At 45.1% G+C, this 20,789-nt stretch overlaps 1 protein-coding gene across 1 annotated transcript; it reads right to left on the bottom strand.

Annotated features, from left to right (window-relative positions):
• Positions 1-461: 461 nt before the first annotated feature.
• On the bottom strand, positions 462-20,745 carry LOC147239565 (proline-rich protein 12-like). The gene is made up of 15 exons (XM_086195321.1): positions 19,788-20,745; positions 17,947-18,104; positions 14,950-15,111; positions 9,863-14,667; positions 9,320-9,541; positions 8,538-9,228; positions 7,063-7,580; positions 6,766-6,882; positions 6,485-6,618; positions 4,929-5,392; positions 4,721-4,840; positions 4,192-4,289; positions 2,544-2,675; positions 2,035-2,130; positions 462-1,802 (listed from the first exon to the last, which is right to left on the bottom strand). Exons 1-15 carry the CDS (start codon positions 19,868-19,870, stop codon positions 1,668-1,670), a joined length of 7,935 nt encoding a protein of 2,644 aa, XP_086051447.1. The 5' UTR covers positions 19,871-20,745; the 3' UTR covers positions 462-1,667.
• Positions 20,746-20,789: the final 44 nt, after the last annotated feature.

Below are 20,789 nucleotides of genomic sequence, written 5' to 3'. Positions count from 1 at the left end.
CTCAGTCTGATCACTATGACATTTAAAAAGGACGATCCACTGTATGAAATGAGAGAGATGAGCAGGAATAAGTTCATATTTAAGGCACCATCGGGTATTTATATTGATTCAACCTGACGAGCTTTGTCAAATCTTGACCCTAATTTACCCTAAAACAAGAGTTTTTAGCGATGGTGGACTTTTGTTCATAACTTTTAAATCTGGTTTGTACAAGTCAGAGAGAGTACACACAGAACTGCACAAATATGTACATGGAAGTGTGTACAAACATTCAGTGACCATGGATTTTAGTGCTACTGGCAATCGTGAGCCACTGTATTACATGAAAAAACATTTTCTTAACCACCCTAGTTTAGTTTTTTTTTTTTTTAACGGTCATCAATCCTTAACATGTGTAAAATTATTATGTAGAGCTATTTTTCCACGAACACGCACACACACAGAGGAAATGAAACATCACCTGATCTTTGCAGATTTTATTTGTTTCTCAAATACAGGAGAGTTAATGTACAGAAGGACAAAGAATTTCATCAAGAACTGTACAATATTTACATGCCTTTTTTTCCTTTTTATGGAAAATTAGATTGTTTTCAAAATAAGTCATAGTATGCACATACATCAAAATGATAAAAATGAAATGACTATTTCCTCTTTAAATATTACCTATTTATACTCCTTCCCGTACGGGAAATGGATAGTTTACTTCTTTTTCTTTGCACCTGCATGAGTGATGATTGAACTGAAGCACAACGATGTAAAGTTTCAAATAGAATTTTCCCATTTTCTTCTTTTTTTTTTTTTTTAATTCCTTGTTATTTTACACCCACTGTATTTAATACAATATTCCGGTCTCAACATCTGTTCTTTTGTATAGAGGGGAAGACAACTTGGATATGTGGGTTACGATTGTATACTGAACCTGTGGACGATAAAAAGTATTTAAAATGTTAGGGCAGCCACCCAGCGCTCGTGAGAGTTTAAGTTAAAAACATCCTCATATAAATAATAAAAATGTGTTTATATATTATCACACAGCTGGCTGGTGCTGCCCTTCACTTAGCACAGGATGAGAGAAAGAGCATTTATTAACACATTTCATGTTTCTGTCCATGTTCACGCTGCTCACAGCACACTCTACACGCAGTTTAAAAAGCATTCTCACCCTCTTCCATTCTTTCCAAAAGCCAACAGCTGATGTTAGTCATTTCAAAAAATAATTTATGTAAAAACTAAGCAGTAATAGTTTCTCTTTGAGCTATCGTCTTAATGACACACAGTTAACAGGATGTTAGCGGCTCCTCCGTCGACTTGGCGTTACGGCTCCTCCTTTTTGTCCTTCCACCTTGCTTTTCACCAGCAGTCAATTCCCTCTTGACCTGCCAGTGACCCCTGACCTGGAGGGGTCCCTTGTCTCATCAGCTAAGACATTTCTTAAGTCATTGATCAAGAAGAAGAAAAAGAACAGAGGCCAGTGTCCGAGGTCACGTGACCCTCTTGTGTTCGTCAAAGGGCCTTGAAAATTCATCCTCAGATCTTAAGAGATTTGAAGAGGTTTAGGTGGGTGGGGTGGGGGGCTGTACAGTGGGATCATCTCTTTCCGTTTTTGTATTTTCTTTATCTTTTTAATCCTCCTGTTTTAATTAATTCCCTCCCCCTCTGCCTTCGACTCAAGCTTTGGTGCTGAGTGTGAGCAGCTCGATGAAGGAGCTGAAGAGTGTGTCCAGCCAGCTTTGGTTGGCCATGCACTGCTGCACCACTTCCTCTTGGCCCGGGTCCTCAGCTGCCTGCTCAATCGTGTTGGTCTGGAAGAGTGAGACGGAAACACACACACACACACACACACACACACACACACACACACACACACACACACACACACACACACACGGGTCTGTCACATAAAAAAAAAAAAAGACAGCAAACACAAGCTGGCTCTGTGGAGCTAATGAGATCTGTGCTTCACCGTAAATTCAAGGGAAAAACTGCAACATGATTAAAGCGTGTGCCGCGGGAAGCAGAAATGTGGGTGCTTACCTCTTTCTTGCACTGTAAGAAGGTGTGGTATTTATAGTGATGCAGGGAGTGGTAGAGACTGTAGATTCGATATGACTCGGATGACAGTTTAAGGTCCTAAAAAAGAAAATCTGATTAAGATATTGCCACATTTGTCAATTTCACTGAAAAAAATGACCCGGATTCTATATAAGATGGAGTGAAAGTAGAGCAGTTGGGGAAACCTGCAGATGGGTCTGATAGGGGAAGCTGTTTATTCTCTCCTGTCCCCCTCCCCACTGATCCAGCTGTTTAGTTTCTCAAGATAAAGGTTAATTTTGTTAATCTAGTGGTTTCACTCTATATTTTCCCCATTATCCTGCGCTAACAGCTACATCTTTTACAAGTGTTTCATTTTTGTCACCCAGAAACTACCACGAAACCACCACGGATGTTCTCCTATGAGTATCTGCTCGTAAGGGTGCGTACGCAAACAGCAAACAACCTTGCTGGGGCATTCGAAATCATTACAAAAGGCTACAGATACACACCTGTGATTTAGGCAAGGTTTTCTTGACTCTGTTGAGGGTCTTGCGGTTGTAAGCGTCCCCACTTAGCCGCACCCTCACCAATCCTGTATCCAAGGGGTCTACAATGATCTGGGGGTACGCATGCAGAACCTCCTGTTGAGGAGGAAGTAGAAAAGGAAGCAATGAACCACAAACACAAACACACGCACACACACACACACACAAAAAAATGTGTATGACAACCGGCAAATGCAGACTGAATCGCATTCGCTTGTGTCACTTAACACAATTTTCTAGAAAAAGGTCACATCTGTAGTTTATTTTAAGAAAATTGTCACACTCATATTTCACACACAAACTCTACATGTGACCAGAAACTTCCGCTGGCCACCTCTATTTGTAGAAAGGAGGAATTGCTAACTTTGTTAGCATGAGCTGAGAGGGTGATACTTCTGTGCCGCAGAACTCCAGAGAGTTAACACACCGTGTTTATCATCCTGAATCATACAGGGAATATGTGTGTAAGGGGATTAACCCAAGCTAGTTCCACCCAGAAAAACAAGCGCTTAGCAAGTTAGCGACACGTCACGCTAAGTTAAGCTCAGTTTGATGGGAGTCACACCGGAGCTGCAACATCACGTTCTCTGCTCACTCTCTCTATTAGACGACATGCTGTCACAACCAAAGTCGGGGACGCCATGAGCACCTCATTGAACAAACCGTCTCAGTGACAAGAAACAGCGTAACGTGTATGAAAAAGAGGGGGAATATCAGGAATGTGAAATAACTTAAGAGTCTAAAAATAAATCAACTTGTTTACAAAAGAATACACGCTTAGATATTGGTATTTTTCACATTTAGTTTCATATAATCAGACTGGTCTAAACAAGAAAAAGGCCACCAAAAAAGAAAAAAGTACTTTATGTCAAAGCCCTTTAAACAGCTTGTTTTATCCAATCAAACCCCAAAGATATTTGAACTTGTGATGATATTAAAATAAACCCTTGTCATAAAGCGGGAGCAAGCAAATGTTTGTCATTTTAGCTCAGTTTAGGAGCTAATTAATTACAAAATGGCTGTGGATTAATGTTCCGTTTGTCCTTTACATTTCATGACCGGAATATCTGTACGTTTAGGGAGCCGACAATTTGGAAAAGTCCTATTTGAAAACATCCCGCTCGCCAGTTTGGAGCGAAACGTTACAAAGAAGGCAACGTTGTCACTGCATGGAAACCTGATATTTCTGCTGAGTTCCCACTCATATGAACCACACACAGCGATGAGACCCAGATCAGGAGGTTGCTATTTCAACTGATTTTTGTCAGTTGTCATACTGAAAGGTGAGGTTATTTAGCTAAACAAACCAAAAAAAAAAACAAACTAGAAACAAGAGCATACAAATGCAAAATATTTCAGTGTAATTTCCCACCTCAGTGTTACGGACTTTCCCTACTTCTAAATTAAATCACCAACGAGCTATTAAGATTATTACCGAGCAAAATATTGCAAATTTAATGGTCTGGATTTATTTCCTGCATCACAAATATTACAGGAGGGGCTACGACAAAAATAAAGAGAAATAGTGATCAAATAGAAATCAAATTCAAATCAAATCAAAGATGTCATGTGAGTCCCTGAGAACAGAGAGAGATGCACGATGTGAGCTTACCTGGTGCTGAGAGCTCATACTGACTCTCCTCAACAACCTTCGCTTCTGTTCGCTGAGTATGCTGTCAATCTTCCTCATCGGGGGGAGGTAAAGCTCATCTGGAGGCCATTTCAGAGTAAAGAAAGATTCACTCATCATTATTCATGCAGCTGTCAGTTGTTTTTAATACCAAATACAGATTCAAAGCTTCCCTTCAACCTGACACAAGCTTGCTTGCTTATTTTTAATTCCATAAAACATTTCAAGATTCATCTAAATACGGAGCCACAGAATGTGAATAAGGATGTTTACTCAACCAGCCCAAACTTTAAGCTAACAGTTGGGCCTTTTTGGATTTAAAATGCTGTGAACATTCCTGGATACAGCTGTGTCAACGCAGAAAACATCCTAGCCGAAAGCTAAGAGACGTGCTCTCACACACAGGCTGCAGCCAAGCCTCTCACTCTATTTCTGTCTCCTACATGTCAGTGAGTTTTTAGGGAAGCTCAAATTGTAAATATGCTGAGGAGACAGTGTGCGCAGCTCTCACCGTCGGTGTCCTCCAGGGCTTGGATCATGTCGGGGTCCAGAGCTGTGCTGACCAGCATTTCCACGTAGCTCCTGAACATCTCCCTCATGGCACGGTTGTTGACTCCACCTTTGACTGGCACTAGGAGGACAGCAGCGAGAGTCAATTCTTTAGCATAACAGATGATGTAACACCACAATGCAAAAACAAAATGGAAGTGGCATCTCACTTTCATTCTCACTAGCTGCTTCATCTGACGAGTCCGAGTCCGAAGATGAGGGTACTTCCTTCAACCACTTCTTCCTCTTCTTGGGTGGTGGCTCTGCCTTCACTTTGGCCGGTTTAGATTTGGGTGGGCGCTCAGTCTTCTCCTTCCTCTCCAATGCTTTCCTCTCCTCCTTCGCCCTCCCTCGTTCCACCGCCGCAGCTCGTTTCTCCGCTCTCTCCTGTGACAGCTGCACACGTTTCTCCTTGTCTTTCTCCTTCTCCAGCTCTCGCTCTTTGTCCTTCGCTTTGGCCACAGCAGCTGGAGCCTCCCTCTTCTCCCGTGGTTCTTTTGTAGTCGGTGTGGTTGTTCTTGTTTTCTCCTTCTGTTCTCGCTGACTAGGAGGAGTCAGTCTCTCCTCTTTCTCCACAGCTCTTGGTGGCACCTGGCTGGAAGGAGGGGAAGCCATTCTTGGGAAGGACTGGCGTCTGTCGCAGAAGAAGAGGGTGCATTAGACATGGATATATGCTTGATGAATGAAGAATATTCATACTAACATTAGCGGAGCTAGCAATCACCACCAGTGTTCCTTAACAACTTGAACCAACTTGAAAGGTGAAAAAAAATACCGCCATTTACGGTTTGTTTTAGCTCAGAAACCCTGCAGTCATTCACCACTGCACCTCTATTCATACATGTGGGATATGTAAATTTACTTCCAAAGACAATTCTTTCATTAATCAATGCCGTTCCCCTTTAATTAAAAAGGTTGTGGCCCATCTACCTTATCTGCTGCTATGTCTACAGCAGTTTGCTATAGGCGAATGATTTGGGCCATGTTATGTTCAGACTCCCCCGAACACTAAATGAATCCGCAGAATTCATCCACCTGAAGGAATTATTTCCTCCAATGTATACAGCCGACACCCACCTGAAACTGCATGAATATTTCCCTCAACCTGTTGTCTTTTGAATTATGCTGAGCAGTGTCTAGTTGGCACAAACAGCGCTGGATTCCCAGCTGTAAAAAATAATCTAGTGAAATCCAACCAGTAACACATTTCACAGCAGGGTTTCATTGTCTATGTGTGTGTGGGAACGAAGGAAACAGAATATCTACTAGGTGAGGACCATCAGGTGCAGGGCTGCGTTCTACCATGCTCTCCCCCTCTCTGAACATGCAACTGTTTTCTGGTTACAAATCTGCGTTCTCGGACTGCAGTTTATTTGGGAATAAAAATAAAGATTTTGGTACTAATGGCCATAATCAAAGAAAACTCAGCAGATACCCTCCAGTCAGGTGACCTCAGCTCTGCACACTCTAACTCTTATGAAGATAACTCTTATTCATAATTTCTTATTTCACCACCTGCAACCCGTCAGCCATTAATCCGAATGTTACTTCATATGACACGATCCAGCAGACCTCAATCCAGTGTAATCTACACATCAATATATGCTTCATGTAGAAATGGCTAGAAAATGCTCACGCTTGGTATTTCTTCACCCATGCAAGATGACCAACCAAGTATTGATCCTGAATCAATTAACAGGAATTAGCAGTATGGAAATATTTTTACCTGAGAGCAGGTGTGGCTCTGCGCCATGGTCTTCGAGAGCAGACTCGCACATAGTCTTTCTTGTTGACATTCTCCAAAAACTTAACGTAGATTCGCTGGTAACGCTTCTTAGCATCTCCGAAGTAGCCAAGATACTGAGCAAGAAACAGAATCACAGAGTTGAATTGATCTGTTAGTTCCCAGGAGCATGTTGCACCTTAAACTGCAGTATCTTTAAAGCGTGATGTGCAAAAACGCCTGCGCAAAAAAAAAATCAACACGAGCGTTTGCGGTGAACTCACATTGCTTGTGGCACAGAACTGTCTCTGCCCATCTTTGATCTCTGGGCTGAACTTCTGCAGCAGAGCTTTCTGCACCCTCCAGATGGGTGGAGGCTCACGGCCAGTCTGCAGGGCCAGCTGTGTTCAAACACAGAGCAAACAGATAAATAAATGTGTCTGTGTCTTGGCAGCTACTTCAGGCATCACTTGTCAGTCTGAGATTTATATCAGAAGAGAACCAAACCAAAGTATGGCCTCATTTCTGTCCAGCTTGTTAAATAAATAAGTGCATTATACCCATGTTCCACACATAAATACCTTGAGGGTTCGAATATCTTCCACCCGTACCACAAACTCATCCCTCTCTCTGAAGATGCCCTCCCCGCTGCTCTCACTCTCATCCTCCTCGCTCTCTCCGACGATGGCTGCATCTTCCTGCTTCTGAGCGAGGTGCAAGGACGTGATCTTAGGAGGAGGAGGCTCTTCTTCAGGAGAGGCAGGGGACTCAGGTGAGGGCATGGGAGACTCCTTCTGAGGTGAAGATGGGGGAGGAGTGGAAGCCAGTGGAAGAGGGGGAGGAGGAGGGGGAAGAGGAGGAGGAGAAGTGGCAGGCGGCGGGAGAGTCGTAGCAGGTGCGGGAGGTGGCGGAGATGGGGATGTGGGAGCGACAGGACTCGCAGGCTGGGAATTCTCTTGTTCCTCTGGTGGAGGCAGCGGTGAGGGGATTGAGAGAGGAGGAAGGGGGGAATGAGAGGGAGAGGAGGATGAGGCAGGAGATGGGGGGGCAGAGGGAGGTTCGGGAGTTTCTGGTGCAGGAGGAATCTCAGGATGGGACACTGGAGAGGAAGAGATTAGGAGTTACTCATGGATTAAAAAAAATCAAATAAAAATAATTTTAAACATATACATAAATTGGGTTTGTGGAAAAAAATATAATTGGAATTTAATTGTTTTGTTTCGATGCTGGATGGTCCAATAGATGAAATGCAATAAAACAAAAAACCTCTGCATCAGGGAATAACATTTCATGGTTGAGAAGTTGTTTTTGCAACATTTTATCATTATGTGCATGTTGAATTTGAAGTGACTGCCCTGATCAACGTCCCTGGAACTAGAATTAAACCAATTCCAACAATATCTTATGCCACTTATTCTGTACCTACACACAAAAATCACACCACAGTAGGCAATTGAAATCCAGCAAGATAACAGATTATTCTTGGCAATTCATTATGAAGGGTCAGTTCATTTTAGATAGTGAAAGCTACTTTTTCAATTTGCCCTAGTATTCTTCATCAGGGATACATTTATGACATTTGTAACAAACCAAACTGCTTTAAAAAAGGGTTGAAAATTGAGTTATGATTATTTCCATTGCAGGTAGACCTTAACCTCGGTAGACAACATGCATTAAGGGGACGCAGCCACCCTGTTCCAATATGGCAGCTGCACTGACGCATCGCTCCAATGAACAGCGGGGTGGGATATGTGTACACTGTCTGTATAAACTGTAGAGATGAAATGGGGGAAACGATCGATGCGCCTCTGATCCGCCGGTGTCTATGTAAAGGGGAACTCTGGACTGATGGAGCAGCTCATTGAATTCAGTGGTGCTACTGACTTCAGTCATTGCCAGTCTGCTTCAGAATGACACTATAAATACCCTAAACTAACCCAAAATAAAGTGAAAATAATTGTCCATACAAATGCGGAGAGGACCCCCTGCATGATGGGCTTACAGCTGAATTACCAATAATCACTGAGGAAGAATAATGAGACAAATACAGCCTTACCTTCAAGCTTTGGGCCACCCAGAGTTTCCAGCTGAGGTTCTCTCTCCTCTGTCACATCATCACTCTCTCCATCTTCTCCCATGCTTCTCTCCTCCTCATTCTCATCTTCTTTGCTCTCATCCATGTCTCCTTCCTCTGGCTGGAGGATGTCAGGTTCATTTGAGGGGGGTTGGGTGTGAGGGGTATGGATGGCTGGCTGAGGGCTGAGCGTCGGGGGCTGCAGTGTGGGTGTGAGAGGGGCTTGCGTAGGCTGAGGTTGGGGAGGTGGAGGCGGTAGCGGGGGCTGGATGTTCGAGGTTAGTTGAGGAGTGTCATACAGAGCGGAAATGGCTGAGGAGATGCTCTTCTGAAGGTCTTGGTTCTTTCCGACCGAGTCCTCCTCATCAGATGAGAATGAGGGCAGGGTCTCCAAGTTCCTCTTCAGCTCATCTTCCAAACGTTTAGGGCTGGGGCAGTTGCCAAGTGCAAGACCCCCATTCCCTTCACCATCCCCAAATGTAGGTGCTGGTGGTGGAGGAGGAGGTGCGGGAGACAGTGGGCGCAGACCCCCTGATTTACAGGGTGAGGTTTCACCATTGTCAGGTTCTATTCCTGGGGAGATATCCAAGCCAGGCGGTCTCTTTCCAGTCTTGAGGAAGTCCAAGAACGAAGCAACAAAGCCAGCCTTGGATTCAGAGTCCTTCTCATCACCCTGGAAGAAAAAAAAAAAAAAGTCAAAATTGAACTCATTTATTGTTTCCTCCGCTTTACATAGCAAACAGTATGGTCCCTGTAGCTCATACCCTTTCTTCAAGCCCCTCGTCATCCACTCCTTCATTCATCATCTGGCCTTTCTGCTTATTTTTGTCCTGTGTCCTGGTGCTTTCAGTGCTGCAAGGTCCGGGGCTTAAACCAAGTGAGGGCGCTGAGCCTACTGAGCCATCTGACAAAGCAGGATCTGTGCCAGACAAAGAGTCTGTCCGCAGCAAGGCATCCGAGGATGACAGGGGAATGGGTAACTTAATCTGCAACAAAGCAAAATAAAAGTTGATTGAAGTATTTCTTTCTGAATGTACAGATAATGCTCACAAACTTTAGGTAACAAGAATGGAATATTACAAAAACCTGAGTCTAAATGTGATTGTGACAAGTCCATAAAATTAAAACATGACAGTAAGTGACACGAGACAGAAAAAGAGAAATATTTTCAGCCTGTGCACTGCACAAATAACCCCTATTGTATTAACAAACAGAACTAGTAAATTCTACTTAGTTCAAAGACTGAGGCCGCACTTTTAATAGCAAACCAGTTTAATTAAAATGATTCTAGAATGAATGCCACCAACCTTCAGAGGGGGAATAGGTTCATGTTGTTGGTGTTGGTGTTGGTGATGGAGCTGCTGCTGATGGAGGTGATGGTGGTGTATCTGCTCCTGTTCCTTCCCGCTCATTTCCATGTACATATCCTCCCTCCTCCCTCCTCTACCTCGGCTTCCACGTCCTCTACCCCTTCCTCGCCCCTCCACACTGAACCCCCCACCACTTCCAACTGTTGTTCCGCCCATCTCCCCCATCATTCCTCGCGGTGTGTACGGCTCTGGCATAGGACGGATGCGAGGCCTGCCCCTAGGTCTAGGGGGACCCTCTCTCTTAGGCCTTGTGGGCTTTCGGCCCCTTTTCTTAGGGCCATCCTGAGGGATAAGAGAGTGGCCCATAGATGAGTAGCCAGAGGAGTGGTAGAAGTCAATGTCACCCATTAAAGGGCTGAGAGACCCACTTCCTCCACCACCCTTCCTGCAGCTGGACACCAAGTCTGGCAGAAGGTCTGGGAGTCTCCGGCTGTTCAACCTGATATCAGCTGGTTGGTCAGCTTTATCCTCATCATCTTCAAACTCATATTCTTGAGCATAACTTTTCTTAGGCAGTGTGTTGGGGTCCCGGCGCTCCTTCAACAGGTGAAAAGAACTAGATTTGAGGAGCTTTTTGGGACGAGACGAGCAGAAAATGGGAGACTGGAGGCCTCCAGAACCCGTTCCTGTGCTTGTTCCACCAGGTCCAGAGGACATTTTAGCCCCAGCGTTGTTTGGGCCAGCATTATTGGAGCCCATACCCATAGCTGGGGCCTGGGACTGAATTAAACCAAGCTGTTCAGTGTTGACAGTGGAAGGCAGCTCATGGGTTTTAAGGGAGTCTAAGTCCAGAGTCATAGTATTATTACTGGGCTCTTCCAGGCCATGACAGTATGGTTCATAACCTTGATCTCCACCGTGATGACCCATTATGTCATAGCTAGCTCCACTACCTCCCCCTGCTCCACCTCCACTCTGTCCCCCTTTCATAGAATCCATTCCCTCTTGCCCAGTATGGCTTTCATTCATCTCCTCCTGCCCCGGTCCTGCACCTCCAGCACAGCTTGACTTATAGTCTTCTGCACAGAACATGTCTTCCATTCCTGGAAAAAAGGAGCGATCCTCATCCTGAAGGAGGGAGTCAGGGAAGCAGATGGACGTTAGGGGTACAAAGCGATTACTTTGCTGATTCTGGTCAGCTTTTTCGACTGGGCTAACTGTGTCAAACTGGTGCTGCTCTGAGCGCTGTTGGTCCAGTTGGCTCTGCTGAGGGGTGAGCTGGGATGAGAGTGGCTGTTGAGGGTCAGGCTGAGGTTGGGAGTGGGCTGAGGCAGAAGGAGGAGGTATGTGGTGAGGGTGTGGGGGCTGAGATTGAGGGTGTGGTTGGGTGTGAGGGTGGTGAGAATGGGTTTGTTGGTGCTGAGAGCTGGGATGCTGCTGTTGTTGTTGCTGCTGTGTGTGATGCTGTGAAAGATGGTGCATGTGCGAGGGTGTGGACAAGCCAATTTCAGGCTCAGAGAGGAAAGAGTGGAGTTCAGAGGCAGAATGTTGCTGTGAGTGGTGGGTTTGCTGTTGTTGATGGTGTGACGGGTGCTGCCTCTGCTGCTGCTCCTGCTGTTGCTGTCTGTGACGATCACTGCCACCTCCGCTCCTCCCCCCACTACTGCTTCCACCACGTCTGTCCTCTGCAACAGCTACGTCTGTGCTAGAGGTCTGAGAAAGAGAGCGCTCCAGCATGTCCAAAGAAGAGACCACTGAGCTTTGTTTAACTTGGCTCTGTTCATGTTGATGAGTAGGGGGCCCATGGTTGTAATGTGCAGCTGCCACCTCTAAAGCCTGAGACTGGAGCTGGAGCTGGAGTTGGGTAGTTTGGGACTGAGACTGACCCTGATGTTTACTTGAGCCAAGACGTCCACCAGCACTTTCCATTACAGCTTGCTGTTGGCTGATGGAGTGCTGCTGCTGTTGGGGATGAGAGTCCATTTTATGGTGCTGTTGATGCGAATGAGAATCAATCTTGTGGTGCTGTTGGTGCTGATGGGAGTCCATCTTCTGGTGCTGTTGATGTTGAGGGTGGGAGTCCATTTTTGGGTGTTGTTGATGTGGTTGGTGGGAGTCCATTTTGTGATGTTGTTGGTGTTGCCGATGTGAGTCTATTTTGTGGTGTTGTTGATGTTGTTGGTGAGAGTCCATCTTGTGGTGCTGTTGATGAGGCTCCAGTTTGTTGCGGGTTGTATGGGACAGGACTGACTGGAGCAGGTGCGGTGGCTGGTGAGACTGATCAGTGGGGGAGTCCATGAGGGAAGCAGCAGCTTGAGACTGGGAATGCTGTTGCTGGACTTCTGGCGTTTTCCGAGGATAAGGGATTTCCGCCCGCTCCTGGGTCTTCTTTTGTAACTCCATTTGGGTATGGGGTGGTATCTGTGAGTGTGATGACACATGTTGACTATGTGATGAGTGTTGGGGAGCAAGGGAGTGTTGTGTATATGGGTCACCCCGCCCGTAATGGACAACTGAGCCTAAATTGTCATGGTGATGAAGGTGGGAGTGCACTTGTTCAGTGCTGCCTCTTCCTCCACTGCTCCTGCTGCTTCCAACAGACCTCTCATTCCTTTGCTGCTGCTGCTGCTGTTGTTGATGGTGATGCTGTTGTTGTTGTTGATGTTGTTTCTTTAGTGACATCTCCAGCTGGTTGTCCAGCCCTGAGATAGACCCTCCAGATCCTGCATTACCTACTCCAGCAGAGGATGTGGCACTGTGGGTACGTATGACACTCTGAGGATGGTATCTTTCCTCAGAGGACTTCCCCATGTCATAGCTAAGCCCCTTACCTGCATCAGAGGTGGGGGGCGCTGACTGGGGCTGTGCCTGTGTTTGTTGGGGTGTCTGTTGTGGCTGTTGCTGGGGATGGTGGTGAGCAGCCTGAGGAGCAGGACTTGCTTGGGCCTGCAACAGGTGCTGGATCAAGAACTCGTCATCATCATCAACCTCCTCTTGGGATCTTTGAGAGCCCACTCCTAGCATTGAAGTGTCAGCCTTTGATTTGGAGGAGGTGGAATGGTAGGATTGAGGCTGGGAGCTAGGACCTCTGGTGTCAGGGTACCCTTGTGGGGAAGCAAGGAAGGTGGGAGAGAGAACTGAGGAAATATATTTATTAGAGCCAGCACCTCCTGGAGACTGTGTAGGGCAAGCAGGCACTGGGGAATGCAACCCTGGACGGATAATGCCAGAGTTGCCAGAAGGGGAGGGGCTAGAGTCTGGAATATGATAAGAACCTCCTCCACTACCCCCTCCACCTCTGTCACTGGACATGTTATTTCCTGCTCCACCCCCTGAACCAGAGTTTCCACTTCCTGTACCACTGCTGCTTCCCCCTCCAGATGCTCCACTACCTGATGAACCACTTGACCTTAAGAGGGCAGGTGAATGACCTGGGGCTCCATAGCCTAGCGATGGGCTTCCAGCTCCACCCAAAGATGATGGAAGTGACCCATAAGCAGAATCGGCTCCATATATATCAGTGGGGTATGACTGACTTCGCCCCCCTAAACTCCCATAGCCTTTTCCACCAGTACCTGAGCTCAGGTCCTGGGCCTGTGGGGAGCTGAAGCCTCCGTAGGATTGAGCCAGGTGGGAAGCAGGGGGCTGATTTGGGGAATATGACTGGGTTTGTTGTTGGGGTGGGGTTTGACCAAGAGCAGAGGTTGGGGTTTTCACTGGGGGAACAGGAGAACCATAGCCTGAAAGGCAGGATTTGGGGAGTGACTGGGGGGTTGAGGTGGAGGTGGGAGGTGGCTGTTGTGGCTGAGGGGCTGGAGGAGGTGGAGCTGGTTGAGGAGGTGGTTGCTGTCTGGAAGGGGCTGCACTGGAGCTGGAGGTTGGAATTGAGTTGGATGGGTGAGCCCCAGAGGTGGCAGATGAAGAGGAGGATGAGGAGGAGGTAGAGGAAGCAGAAGGGGGTGTATGAGGAGTTCTTGAGGATGATGCTGAACTGGCAGAGGAGTACCCACTGCTGGAGCTGCTTTTAGTGCCTTTCCCTGCTGAAGAAGAGGAGGAGGATGAAGAGGAAGAATACGGAGGCTGAATGATTGGCCGATACTGCTCAGCTCTTGAAGTAGCCTTATGGTCAGATGAGGGGCTTTGGTCACCCAGTGGGCTGCAAGAAAGACCAGCATGTCTGTGGTGGGTGGCTATCTGTTGGTATCCTGCCCCTCCACAGCTGAGGTAGTGCTGGAGGGAGTGGGCAGCAGAGGACGACAGCTGTGACTGGGCTGGCGTGGGCCGCTGGTAATGCTTGATGACACTGTCCTGCCGAGGCACAGCCCGTTCCTGAGCCGAGTTGGACTGAGACTGGGACTGGGGCTGGGGCTGGGCAGAGGAAAAGACTGAAGCATTGTACAGCTGGGAGGACTGGTCCTGGAGCTGTGATGAGAGCAGGTTGAACTGGTGGGACTGCAGGTGCCTGGCAGAGGACGCCTGGGCAGATGAGGCACCCGTAGGATCCTGGCTGCCCCTATAGGCAGCTGCAGCAGCACCCTGTGAGGACAGGAGTCTATCAAAACCCAGGCTTGACTGGGAGGGAGCCTTGATGTGGAGTAAGGGGTCATGTGGGGAGAGCAGGCCATTAGATGTAGGGCTAAATGTAGGTGTGTCCTGGAGGGAAAGGGAGGCAGCAGGGAAAGAGCGGCTGGAAAAGGATGCTGGGTGCTGATAGGCTGAGAGAGCGGAGGAAGAGGGGAAGGAGCCAGAGCCAGGAAGGGCCCCAGATATGAATAATTCTGGAGGAGCAGGCGTGTGCATCGCTGTTCAGAAAAGGAAGACAAATGACAAATTATTCAGCATTAATTAACCTCTTCACTTATGAAACAAGGTAATAATTATTAGCCCCAATATTATTTAAAGATTAGAGTAGGAATTTCTTAAAGAAACTAAAAATATTTGTAGTTTGTAAAAAAAAAATGCTTACAAAGAAATGCTGGCAGAATGATAATGAAGCCAAGCATGGGGAGATTCTTTAAATGTCATATTGACAGTGGGGCCTGTTTGAATGTCAACACATGAGGGATGCTCTAACACAGCCCCACCTGTCTGCCAGGATGGTGTCCGGAACTGAGAGAGTAGAGAGGAGGCAGAGGGTGGAGCCTGGGGACCCCGAGACTCCAGGGCTGAGATAAGATTCATGACAGATGCATCAGGGGCAGAGGGGCTGGCGTGGTGCAGCCCAGTGTCAAAGAGCCCCGAAAGACCTTTGAGGAGAGAGACAAACCCATGAAAATTGATTAATATCTGTGGCCAGCAGCACACATAGAGATGAAAATTAAACGTCCAAATGAGATGACATTCATTAATCGTTCTTTGCAGTCAAACATAACATCAGTAATAAAGTTTAGTTTCATTAAAACAGGCCTGTAGTTTCGTTCGAATGTTATCGCTACAGTATGCATCCATTAACTTCTACTCCTTTTTTTTAAATGGAACAATTCAACAGCAAGATCTTGCTCCTTAAAATCTGCTGCTTTAAAGAACTACAGATTACTTGTCTTCACCGACAGAATGCAATGCAGGAAGACTCACTGTAGCTGGAGGCAGGGAGGGGAGCAGCGGCTATAAAGATGAGGCTGGCGTCTCTATTCAGCTTTCATTGTTCAAATCACAGAGATGCTGATTCGTGTTCTGTGAAATTTTACTCTACAAATTTCCAGACACGGCACATGTGTACAGGGTTAAGACAACAGAAAACCTCGAAAATACTTAAAAATGACTAGAAGTCTCCAGGTAATAATCAACTCGTGAGAAAAACGCTCATTACTGTGTAAAACTCCAGAAGGGAAACCTCAGTAGGGGCAAAAAGGGGGCAAGAGCTGCAGCATATGTCCCTCCCGGCCCCCCGAAACAATAGATTAGTACTTGAAGGCTATTGAAAAGAAGCACTTTTCTCCTTCTGAAAGTAACACTTTGATAGGTCAGAGGAGAAGAAATGTAAATTGAAGGCTACAACTCTATTATGAAATGTCAGAAATTCCATTTCTTGTTTGACCTGACAATTCCACCTGCCACTGTGGCTGGTTGATTCCAAAATCAACCAGCCACTATCTATCTATCTACCGTATCTATCTATATATCTATCTATCTATATATATATATATTTTTTTTTTAATTTTAAACCAGCCACATTCTTGTTTAAGTGGCAGCGAACAAGTGCATGGGAAATTAAAAAAAATCAAATAAGATTTACAATTTTACAGCACGTGTATGGGTTGATTACTTATCTCACAGGTAAACATTTACGTCTTCAGGAAAATGCTGACATTCTCTCTCTCTCTGCGTGCACATACATAGTTCAGAGAGCCTTTACGGCAGAGAGACTCCAATACCCACAAGCCTGATGGGCGTAGGGAAAAGAAGCACAGTCATGTTCATGGAGGGGGGTGTGCTCACACACGGTGCACCAACAGAGGCTTAAAAACCATGATAAAAGGGAAAGGAGAGGGGAGGCTACTTGACAATCGGTCAAAGTTGGCGTTCCAAGCACATGTTGCCTCGGTAACCCCGTCTTTCTCCTTGTTAAAGAGCCTGAATTAAACAAGCAGACACACGATTCAATTTGCATTGTGGACTCTCACCTATGGCCCTGCCAATAATGCAATATATGTTTGTTTGTAACCGCCATTGTAGCTGGTAGGTCGTGCAACTTCAGCTGAAGTTTAACAAAAATCACCCCCTTTTTTGGCAGGTGGCAGAGGTTCATTTCCAACACTAGTCTGCGACTGGCATGGATTAGAAAGAGCAATGACTAAACCAGCGTCTAGTGGGACAAAAGTTAGCTTAAGAATGAAAGTAACAGCATGCAAAAACACGCTAAGTACCCTGAAATCTGACATCAACAGTCAACTTATTTCCGGTGTGTATTTGTTTACTTGCTCATTCAACACTCTAAGTTCCAGGAACAAGACATGTGTTTGTAAATTAGTCATGGAGAATTTAGCTGGAAATTTAGAGCAAGTTGTTGTTCAGAATCTTCAGCACTTGTGTAGAAAGCTCACATTTGGATAAGTGAAGCATTTTCTATGAGTGAGAGACACATTACTGTTTTGATTTAAAGTACCATATTAAAATAAGTTTGGAATTAATATAGACAGATATGTGAGAAGTACTTCATCAAGTAAAGCCCGAACTAGGGAGATATCGTCATGCAAACAAAAAGTCCAAGAATCTAAATATGATATTGATGGATTTCTCCCTTTTTGGCCACTGATTTATTCTTTTATGTAATTAAAATCAAGTATATTGTTGTAGACAAAAAAATTATTTTGAAATACAGAAGGACTAGAATGAATAATCAGATTTTTTTTTTTGGGTGCTAGGATACCTTTAGTAAAATTGTTATTAGAAATATAAATCAGAGTCCATGTATCAAATTTAGTGTCACATCCACTGAGCCTGTGTGATTAAGCTGAAAAATGTGAGAAAATGAAATGTTTCATTTCAGTCTATATTGATTATAATTTATTCTAATAAAGATAATGACTCGGAAAAAAATGTGATTTAACCACTTAGTCATATCGAGGGACATGATAAGCTGCTTATGAGCCAGAGTGAGAGAGCACGCTTTGGGTGACTGCTACAAAACTCAGAAAATTTGTTATGTGCTTTCATGGTGGTTTGCATTTAGGTCATTTAAATAAAACTACAGACATTCTATTGAGCACTTTTCTCATCGTTATTGTTGAATGGTCTGTTGCTGATACATATTTTTATTGTTTTATTGCCCAGGCGTCACGTATACAAAGAAATTGGATAAGGATGTTATTAGTTTCAAATGAACCATGGATGACGCTGCTGGGAACGAGCCAACTGACTTCAGTGAAACTATATAAATACCGAGACAACAGGCTTTGCCCTAAAATCTGATTTTGGTGTCCGGGCCTGAAACTAAATTCACTCATGTTGTGGACATTTTTCAGTGACAATACTCTACGTATTGTCACTGAAAAATGTCCAGGGCCTGCGTGGACACACACAATAATTCATTACTGGGGCCCCTTATGGTGGTGACATGGAAGGTATGACATTTATCTCACCCAAACTCCGTCCAGCTGCTCCCCAAGCCCCGCCTTGGCCGGAGCTCCCTGGGTGGTGATTGGTGGCATAGCCCTGCAGAGGGTGTGGGGTGGCGTAGGCTTGTCGGTGAAGGAGCTCAGACTCTGGGTGGGATGATCTGGAACTCCCATATACAAGACTGGGGGGGAAAAAGGAGCAGGAAATTGGGAAGTGTCATTAATTTCACAGTGAATTTGCATTAACCTCCTAAAATGTGACCCCTGACGGAAGACTGTCTGGGTGTGATTATAATCTAAAAACGAACTAACTAACTAACTAACTAACTAACTAACTAACAAAAAAAATCTCATTTACGGCTACTTTTCTGTTTTCAAAAAAAAAAAAAATACAATGTCAACTCAAGGATGTACATAATTGTTTTGTCTTAAAAGCAATTAATTAAATTCATGACTATGTAAATCAGAGGGGGGGAAAATCTGACAATCTTTAAATATAATGTTAGTGAAAGAATAACACGTGACAATTACAGTGGATGCAAATGTGTCAACCAGCCATTTAAATGATCATGCCAGGATGATGGGCTAGCTCATTTGCAATTATAATACATCCATAAAACCAAAACACAGCATCATTTTTAAATGCACTCGTTAATTGGGATCATTATTAACGGTTGAAGAAGAGACAGTTGCATTAATTTGCTTTACAAAAGGCAGCAGAAATGCGTGGCTGGCTGGCCAGATAACATGCTAGCAGCTGGTAGCACCGCCTCAGAGCAATGCACAGCAGCGAAGGTAGAAAAGCAGACGCTAGGCCTTGAGAGCAAGGTCGCTTTTTCATATGTAAATAAACAAAAGGTGATATATGTGAACATTAGGGTCAAGAGATAAATTCGAATTTCATACTTTAAAAAAAATAGCCAAACGGCGTCTTTTATCAGCTTCCATTGATTGTGTTAGCTAACAGCTGGATGGTACAGGTCGACACAAATGGATGCTAACCTGCATGCAAACATCAGCACCACGTTTATTTGACCTTTTACCACATCCTAACGAAACGTAAAGGGCTTATTTATGTTTCCCAAAAAGCTAAATGTGAGTTAAGATATTCTAAATACGTACAGCTAGGTAAGAGGGGATGATGCTTGCGTGCACAGGCCTCAACTGACTTCCATGCATCACTACGCTAGCTTGCAGGCTAACATGGGGGTAAAAAAGACAGAGCTATCCTGCACAGTCTTCAATTTTCATCATCTACTGAAGTCACCTTGGCCCTATTTTTAATTTAAGCCTAAAATCAAATTCCAAATTGGATATGGTTTAAATATTACACGTTATGCAAATGAACCACCCCTACTTATTATCTTGGTTGTATAAAATAAATCTGGATTTTGCCTCCCACTTCAAGAATTCATTTTTCATGCAAAATCTAACAATTAAAATATGAATGCATCTCAATGCTTCATAGTGATGTCTGTCAGGGGACTATTCTGCACTCAGTTTCTATCCATCTCATACATGTATAAATCACGTTGTATGTCCAGGCCTGCACACAGGGAACAATTATTCTCATAGGAGACATACCCCCCACCTCCACCGCGCCAGGTCTACCTAAAACCCACGTCTGTCAATCACATTCAATTCATATCCCCAACCTTTCCTTTCTCTACCCCGCCCACCCCCACGACACGCACACCGCTCCATTCCTGTTTATAATGTTATTACTATGCAACTGTTTGGATGACAATGCACCACACATAATGGCACTGTGCATGAAGCCAATGGCGACAATTTGTTTACATAGGTCACACCATGCCCTGCAAAGTACCACTGATGCATGCACATTGTCTGGATCCAATGCATACCTTGCTTTTGCCGATCTCTCGTAACTCCATCCTGCTCCAGCGCCCAAATCGCCAAATCCTGTTCCCGGGTAATTCCTATCCATTTATGTAGGGTACAATGTGTGCGATGAGGACGAACGGAAAAGTCGCAGAGCAGATTACGGGGAAAAATCCAGTCTTTCCCGTCCTCGGTTTCAGGCTATTTTCCCCGGTTTCATAAGCAAGTCCTCAGGAGTGGAAAACAGCATATTGAAAGAGAAATGGAGGGGAGGAGGAGAAAGCTGGATGAAAAAAAAGAGGGGGGTCTACGGGGTTATAATCCAACCACCTCCAAAAAAGCCAGTCTTTCTCATTTTCCCTTCACGTTTATCATTTCCACGAATGCAGATTCATTCCAAAACGAGCCACGATCATGATGAAGATGTCGCGGATTCGGCCGGTGATGGGCGAACCGCTGATAAACATTTGATTTGAATGCGTCCTTTTTCTTCGTCTCTCCTCCCCTTTCTTTAGGCTAGGTTTTGCTACGCTGCTGCTGCTAGCACACGACAATATTGCAATCGACAGGCCACGTTGGTAGTAACCATTCCCCATAGACACGCAAAGAAGTCCCCAATTTATTTTTTTTCCCTTTGCATGCAAATCGCTCCCACCCCCTCCGGAGCTGAGCTGTAAGCTAGCAGCAGATGCTAGCTGTCAGTAACGACGCATAAAAATACAACAGGGCTGCCTTTATTTTCCCAAATGCTAGCTTTCCCTATCACTGCCTTCTTCTTTCATTCACGTAAAAAAGACGACGAGTTAGTCCACGTTAAGGCAAATACGACCAGAGTGCAATATTCATACAAACCGAACGAGGATTTAAAAAGAAAGCAGGCCGCGTTTTTATATATCTTTACAAATTTTCCTCCGGAGACGCCATTTTTGAAGGCGGCAGTCCGTCCTCCCTCTCTCTCTCTCACTCACCGCTCACTGTCTGCGGTGACCTCCATTCCCCGGCCCTCACTTGTCTGCCAACCAGCT

Source organism: Aulostomus chinensis, chromosome 23, assembly GCF_037954235.1.
Source record: "Aulostomus chinensis isolate RoL2024-O1b breed Wild chromosome 23, RoL_Achi_v1.0, whole genome shotgun sequence".
Lineage (NCBI taxonomy): Eukaryota > Metazoa > Chordata > Actinopteri > Syngnathiformes > Aulostomidae > Aulostomus > Aulostomus chinensis.
The sequence above is the reverse complement of the archived record's forward strand: the minus strand, read 5'-3'. Positions and strand labels throughout refer to the sequence as shown.